The sequence below is a fragment of the Antrostomus carolinensis genome, unplaced genomic scaffold (assembly GCF_000700745.2).
Source record: "Antrostomus carolinensis isolate BGI_N321 unplaced genomic scaffold, ASM70074v2 scaffold8552, whole genome shotgun sequence".
Classification (NCBI taxonomy): Eukaryota; Metazoa; Chordata; class Aves; order Caprimulgiformes; family Caprimulgidae; genus Antrostomus; species Antrostomus carolinensis.
Window position 1 is genome coordinate 31,128 of NW_010301536.1, and position 8,235 is coordinate 39,362.

Sequence of the window (8,235 nt, forward strand, 5' to 3'; positions counted from 1 at the left end):
ACTGAGGAATAACTCCAAGGAAGTAACCAGCTTTTTGGCTGAGTTTCTACCACCAACAAAAAATAAATGCTGTGGGCTGCTTTTGGAACTGCTTCAACACAAAAGCACTTTGCTGTCAGGAACCATTAAATTCTTTTAATGACTATGCTGTGCTGAAACAAAAATTCCAATCATACAATACTGCATAGATTAAAAAGCACTAAAATTAACAACAGAAAGCCTCCAAATACTTGTTTCTGCAGGCAAATAAGCTGGCAAGAAAAAGAATGTCACCGAATTCTGATGCATTTATTTTAAGATCCTGATCCTGGAAGTTTTTATGGCCTTGAGAAATATTTCATGTGGGCCACTTGGGCTTTAAGAGTAAGCCTTCACACAACAGCATCATTTCAGAGTACCAACCTGCAAAAAGAACAAGGGCATACAAAACAACCTCTTTAGGTGAAAGCCTCTACAGCCTTCTCTGTTCCAGAACTGCAGTGAATAATCTGCACCACTCAGCTCCCCAGTTTTCTTTTTTTTTTTCTTTTTTGTTGGTGGTGTGTTTTATTAATTTCAGTTTTCTAATTATATATTTTGGTACTCTGGGTGAATTACATGTGGACAACAGATGTCAGATTAGACAGCCTCAGAAATGGAAACCATGCATTCATCCAGAGCAGAGACTCAGAACAAGCAGTAGCAGAGTTAGCTCCCCAACAGTGCCACAGCCATGTTTCTCCATCCTGAACCTTCAATTTGTGACTGTTTCCTTCTGCTGTGACCTTCCTTCTGGGTGTGCAAACTGGCTCACACAAGTTACAGAAAACATAAAAACACAAGTGCAGAGCTGCCTGTTCAGAGGGTGCTTGTAATAAGAAATCTGGGTTTACGATGTTCAGGTTTCACCCACATCTTGATCAATGCCACCTGCAAAACCACAGAAGGACCTCAACTGACCTGACTATATGTAGCAAATACACAGCTCTGGTGCACAGACAATCAAGAGGGTCTCATGTCAAACAAAGGTGTGCTGTGTTAAATACGATAAAGTTAAGTTTATGTGTGCAGGTAGTGGTACAGTAGAAAACCTGAGGAAATGTGTTATTTTTATTGGCATACCAAGCTACTAGAAGAGGATGGTAGGCTACATGTACACAGGCGGTGTTCACCTTGTAGATCATTATTCAAACACACTAGTCCCTTTACTCCTTCTTTTACAGACTTTTATAACATACCTTTGTTGACCAAACTACTGCCTTAAGCACTTCAGAATCTTCATAACACCTATGATGGCTCAGTGATAGCACATACACAAGCTTTCAGCACTAGAGACCAACAGCAGTTGCCAAGTTTTAACTAGCTTTCTTCATGGCTAAAAAACTCTAGTTAAAAGTCAGTGGGCTTCAAGTCAGAAATTTTACATGACTGTTTGTTAGGGAATTGAGATATCCTGTAATTTAATTGTTTCAAGTTTTATAAATTAGTGCCACTCTTTCAAAGATAACACATTTACCTACCACGTGCATATGGGTACTCTTTCCTGACTCAAATCACTTTTGAGCCAAGCAATAACAATGTTTTATTTTCACAGAAAGAACAGCTTTATTTTCTTTAAAAAAGATGTTTTGAAAGGACTAGAAACAACTGTGAAGAATGAAAGGCTGAAATGAAGTATAAATGTACAGAAAAGCAGAAAGAATCCATTTTTGTGTTGTCTCAGTTGCACCAATTCCGCTCTTTCCTCCTCCTCCTCAAAGAAACCCACACACCCACAGCAGAGTAGATACCATTTAAAACGATCAAGACTTTTTTCCACTGAGTGTTGCCCACTTTTGGCGTCTGACAAAACAGGATCTTGTGCTTGTCACACACAAATATTCGGTCCAAGACGAATTTGGAAACTGCAGTGTGAGAGAGATTTCTCAATGCAGTGTCTCTGCAGACATTCCTGAGAAGCTCAAGTCTTTCCATATGAACCAGGGGTTGGCGGATCAGATTTCCAGAAAAAGCTTTTCCAGTTGGCTTCATGAAATGGAGAGGGGAAAGAGAAAGAAAGAAAACAAAAAAAGAGTGCAAGAATTTAGTTTTCAGATCAAATTCTAAAGTATAAAAATTGCCAAACTGGGCATGCTAATGACTCCCAGATTCACGATTAAAACATTGCTATGTATCAGCTAAAGGAACAGCACACAGTTTTCTTCCTGTGCTGCTGCTGTACACGTTGGTTCGACTCTTAAATCATTATCTAGTAACAGTAGACAGCAGCAAGAGCTTTTCTACAAAACAATTTAAGTCTGCTGCAGAGCAGCAGGGTCTTAATCTGTGTGGACACAACATGCCTTGACCAAATATTGTCCCACAAAGCTTCAACAGCAAGTAAGAAAGCTTCTGAGGGGACTTCTGACAGAAATTTCAACAGAAATTAAACTTTAACCTCCAAGATGGGGTTTAGGAATGCTGATCCATCTGCCTGGGAGAGAAGAATTTAAAATAAAAGTTCTGTGTTGTTTTCTAGCACCTGTAGGTATTCTGTGTTTCCATTTATTCAAGCTGCAACAAAACCAAACGGTCAAAAATTCACACAATGAGCATCAGCACTTACTGTGGCAAATGAGAAATGTAGGCAGAATTCTGTTCCCCAAAAATGGATGAACTGTTTGATATGTCTCATTTTTTTGAGACTAAGACAGGAACCATGACCACCTCTGCCTCACAATTAATGAGGAGAGAGGAAAAAGGAGCTTGTCTGATTAACAGGTGATGGGAAGTTTTAAATTTCTACTGAAAAATCTTACACTAATACATTTACACAGTTGGCAATCCCCAATATCAATACAGACTAGGGGACACACTGATTGAGAGCATCCCTGCAGACAAGGACTTGGGGATACTCATGAATGAAAAATTGGATATGTGCCAGCAATGTGTGCTCACAGCCCAGAAAGGCAATCGTATCCTGGGTTGCATTAAAAAAACCCAAACAAATATGGCCAGCAGATCAAGGGAGGTGATTCTCCCCTCTGCTCCACTCTAGTGAGACCCTACCTGAAATATTTCATCTAGCTCTGGGGTCCTCAACACAGGAAAGACACGGACCTGGTTGTTATGGGTCCAGAGGAGGGCCACAAAAATTATCAGAGGGATGGAACACCTCTCCTATGAGGAAAAGCTAAGAGAGTTGAGGTTGTTCAGCTTGGAGAAGAAAAGGCTCCAGGGAGACCTTACTGTGGCCTTTCAATACTTAATGGGGGCCTGTAAGAAAGATGGGGACAAACTTTTTAGCAGGGCCTGTAGCAATAGGACAAGGGGTAATGGTTTTAAACTAAATTAGGGTAGGTTTAGACTAGATATAAGGAAGAATTTTTTTTACAATGAGAGTGGTGAAACACTGGCACAGGTTGCCCAGAAAAGTTGTGGATGCCCCCTGCCTGGAGTGTTCAAGGTCAGGCTGGAGGGGGCTTCAAGCAACCTGATCTAGTCAAAGATGTCCCCGATCATGGCAGGGGGCTTGAGCTAGATGATCTTCAAATGTCCCTTCCAACCCAAACCATTCTGTGATTCTATTTCAGGTAGAGTGTCCAAGCTACACATGAAAAAGGAATGATTTTACTTTTTGTCCTAATCGTTCATAAGGAAAAAAAAAAATATCTGATTCTGTTTTTCTGTTTGTTATTCTTCTCCAGTATCTCTTGGTCAGACTGTAATCTCAACAGCCTGACAGATTGCTTATCTGTCAAAACAATTCCTTTTGCATGCAACCACGATTAATATTATTGTTCTGTGTTTCACGCTGTCAAGAAGTCAAGAGGGAATAGTTTTAGATCCAGAAACCTTATTATCCTCTTCCATACAAGTAAAGGCAGATATTAAAACTCACTACACAGATCTGCCAGCCTTCCACTGAACAAAGTGTTTCTCCCAAGTATTCTGAGGATAACTTAAATTTCAGGTTTTTTACATACAAAACCAGTGTCATGTTTATACAAAAACCTGTCTTCCATGCTGCATCACAAAAATACTTTAAACAGAAGACGACTTATGTAACCAATGGAAAAAAAAATGGTCTTAGCCCACTGTGCAGCTAGTCTCAAATTTACATTTGCATAAGGGATTTTCAGAGTTTCCTTGTAAATTAGCACGTTAACATTTTTTCTGCTTTATGCCGAAAACACAGAACTATGCATCTAAGGGATCAACTGGTATTGAATACGATTGTGTTCATGTTCTACTTTGGAAAAATGCTGAGATGTGAAGCACAAATAGTACAAAACATGAAAAAGAAATGGAGACTGATAAAAAGAATCAGAGAGATCAGGCAGAGAACTAAGAGAATAGACAAGATATAGGCTCACTCTCAAGAACCATGAACCTGATGGCTATGGCAAGGCAGAATACAAATAATCCAAAATTGGGCCATTATATTAAAAAGGGTAGCAAAAATGACTGTCCTGACTTGATAAAGGAGTACTGTAACAATTTTCTCCTAGAAATGGAAACACATTAAGTTGAATCATTCAGATGAAACAAGACAGCAGGTTATGGTAACAAACTAGCTTTGTGAAGCTAAAATGATTTTGTTGGCTCTATCTAAATAGAACAGTCTGAATAAATAATTCCTGTCTAGCAATTCCTTTTAACAACAGGAAGCCCCTACTTAATCTCTTGTTTTCTCCCGCTCTTTAATACATGTAAACCTTATCTCGACAGTATGCACCTGGAATTCTTGAGGCCAACGTTTTTCCTCTCGCACATGTACCTCGTCCACTTTCGTCACAGCTGTCAGTGTCAATGGCTCTGGCTTGGCACCGTAGCCTAAAGAAGCAAGAGAGATAAGAGCATTACAGAAGGAGGGGGGAAGGCAACCTTTTCTGCTTTACAGCTAACACAACTGAACATAATTTTCTGTATTAAGCTTACAAAACATTAGGATTTGTTTCCAAATGCGAAGGTACTAGACAAGACTTGAGACAGTCTATGAGTATTTTAAAGGGTGTACTCTATGGGAATTTTGGATGAAAATTCAGCTGAGCTTTACCAAAGAAACAAATCCATTATCTTTTATTTTAGTCTTTTTTTAAACAAACTCTGCAAAGAGACACAAATCATAAATCCAAATATCAAGATTGGTAGACAAGTGAGTATAACTATATGGACTTGACAGTATGAGATTTTTGTTTTTCAATAAACTTCCCAAAGCATGTCCAAATAAAACACTTAATCAATCAGGTTTCTCTCTCCCCTCATATTAGGAGATAGGTTTCTTCTACTGTAAACTCTTAGACATTACCAGAAGAAAATCAACATTAATGACCACCTTTTATTTCTTTGGTGCTCTAAGTGAACATCTCTAACCAGCAATAAATACAAGATCCCTCTTCCTTTATTACTGGACTGATGGCATTCCTTAGAGACAGCCACAACAAAAGAACAAACTCACCTGGTACTCTTGGTTTTTCAGTTATTTTAGGGCAGCTAATAGTTTGAGACCAAATTAAAGTATGTAAGGTAAGAACCTTTTGCATCTTTTGCAATTGGTATGGTACAGGAAAACTGAAAAATAGCACAAGGCTGTAGCTTTACTTTACACAGTGCAGAAAGATCAAAAATAATTTGAAGCAGCTTTCCCTAACCACAAAGCAAAAAGAACATGATTTCTCCCTGAAAATTTATTTCCCTCCACACTGGACTACTTTTCCCTTCATATAGTTTCTTCTATGAATAATCTTTCTTCGTCTGCATCCACAGTAGCTTCCTGTTTTATGGTTGAGAAAACGTGTGTGTTGCCTTACGCCTTTTTCTTAAGGGAGTACCCTATTCTGCCTACACTAGATTCTAGCAAAGGGCACACATGAAAAAGCAAGCTAAAACTGAAAACAATGTAAGCATCCAAGCAATCAACTACAGTAAATATTGCTGTGCACAGACTCACTTCACAGTGTCCTTTTGTAAAATCGAAGTAATTTGACACAGTGAAAGAGAGCTTAAAGTATCTGTTATTATCACTGAGTAAAAGCATGCCTGCAGACGCTACTAGAGATGATGGGCAGAAACTTGCCCCTTCTCATTAAGAAGTTCCTATTGTTCACAGACCCAAGACATCAGTAAAAGGCTTAAACGAACATTGATTCATTGAGCATCTGCTGGTTTTGTTCTAGTTGCTAAGTAGATGCATCCAAATAAGGGAAATTTCTGACAAGACAAATTTTTTAAATCTAGAAGAGTTCCTCCAGGATTGGCCATCCTCTCTGGACTTTCTCCAAAATTCTGTTGGTATATTCAAATTACTTCCCTTTGTTAGTCCCAGTACAAACACTGGTATCTCCAACACATACATACACTTAACCACAGTCATGCCTTTGCAGGATGAGAGCTTAAGAAATTATACAATCTTCTGCTCAGAGAACTATTCAAAGGGGAAGGAAGATTCAGCATACACAACCAAAAAAAAAAAAAAAAAAAAAAAGGAAAAAAAAAGAATTTTTGGCAAGCCAAGATAATAAAAAGCAAGTGAATGCAAAGAGTGTACTCTAGTATTTTTTAAATACATTTTATCCTCCCAACAAATTATGATTAAAAGAACTACTCAAAGAATACCTGAGGTGGCAAACAAGTGTTGGCATAGAATGAAATATTGGACAATTTAACTACCAGCTTCTTTGCAGATGTACTAGGGCTCAAAACAGCTGGAACCAAGGAAAGCAAAGCTAGCCTACAGCTCTCATCTGTAAGACTTGCTGAATAAATCTCCACACAGAGGTATGCTATTTAAAAATGTACACCAAATACATTTATCCACTATCAAGTCATTGAAACAAACAGCACTAGTGACGTCAGCACTTCAAAAGTCACACACTTTTTGCATATCTTAGGAAAATGCAAAAATTCAGATCTTGTAGGACTGTAAATCATGTCATCACCTTCACCCAAAACTCTCCGTAGGATGGTTTTGTAACAGTAGCTCCTCAGCAGACAGAAAACTGTAACATGCTGCGTGGTGTCATCAAATGGCTTAAATTCCTCATCAGCTTAATACCCTCTGGGCTACTTAAGCTCAGCAAAAGCCTATAAGCTGTTTGTCAGTCAAACAGCAGAGGATAAAACTGAACGCAAGAAGCAGGGCAGAGGTGGCTAGGCCAAGTGCATTGCAAATGAAGTAAAACTTTCCACAAGTTTTACATAATACTGCAGCCACAGGACAAGCAGTGGCAAGAGGACAAAAACTAGTACTATGTGAAATGAATTCTGTCATTCCTTATGAATCTCCTTTGTCTTTAAACAGGTAATTGTGCTCTGTTGTTTTGCATGTGATTTCTACTCCTAGTAGATCAAGAAACTGAAACTGAGTGTATTTTAAAAAGCAGACCTCACAAGACAGTACTGCCAAACATGATCCCCTCTGTTCTTAACCCTCAAAAAAAAAAAAAGAAAAAGATATGATGTTAGATTTGCAGACTTCTACCAAGAAAAGCAGAAACCGAGTATCAGCATTGTCCCTTCTAGAGATTAAGTTGTTCTATTCTCAATCCTACTGAAGAAGAGGTAACATGCCAAAAACAACTCTGCATAGAAAGAGTATTTGTGTGAAGCACTATTCAATTTTCTGTTTCAAATCAAACATTACAGTTGAACTTACCATCTGGGTCTTTAAAAGTCAATGTGATAAACTTGCTAGCAACCATGAACATGAATATCACCCAAAAGCATGCAGCTAGCAGCAGCCACTGGTGGTGCATGTTGTCAGACATGAGCCATATAAAGTTGTTACTTCCTGTCTGAAAGAGGAAAGATTGACACATTAATTATTTTTCTTCCAGTTCAGAACAATACTTTCCATAACCAAAATGACAAAACTCTAATATGTCTGTGTGTCATAAAACATAGCAGTAGATTTCACTTCTTACTTTTTGTCCTTTTGGCTGTTTTTTTAACCAACGTTAAGGCTGAGGCAACGTAACCATTGGCTGCGATCAAAGGGAGGCTTCACTCCTCCTTCACCTCCACGTACACAACCCCAGTCCTCTCCTTGTACTGGCAACAGCGCTGTCTGTCTGACTGCTCAGGGAGACAGACCAGAAAAACCCTCAATTTTTTTAAAGTGTAGTTTATTTTTCAATTTAACTTTGTGAGACAGCTCATTGCAGGAAAGGGAGAATGAAGAAAGGTCCATTCTCAGTGGTAACTAGTCAGCAGATCAACCCAGCTGTATCATCAACAGTATTCTTAGTTATCCCAAGTCAGCTCATGACGTGCAAC

The 8,235-nt window shown here is 38.7% G+C and overlaps 1 protein-coding gene across 1 annotated transcript in view; it reads right to left on the bottom strand.

The window, feature by feature from the left end:
• Positions 1-7,754, bottom strand: part of CHST10 (carbohydrate sulfotransferase 10) — a 10,860-nt gene extending 3,106 nt beyond the window's left edge. The window contains exons 1-3 of the mRNA XM_010163491.2: positions 7,616-7,754; positions 4,697-4,794; positions 1,770-2,004 (exon numbers count right to left, since the gene is read on the bottom strand). Of these exons, the coding sequence (XP_010161793.1) occupies positions 1,770-2,004; positions 4,697-4,794; positions 7,616-7,727 (445 nt within the window). The 5' untranslated portion in view covers positions 7,728-7,754. The remainder of the gene's footprint in view (positions 1-1,769; positions 2,005-4,696; positions 4,795-7,615) is intronic.
• Positions 7,755-8,235: the final 481 nt, after the last annotated feature.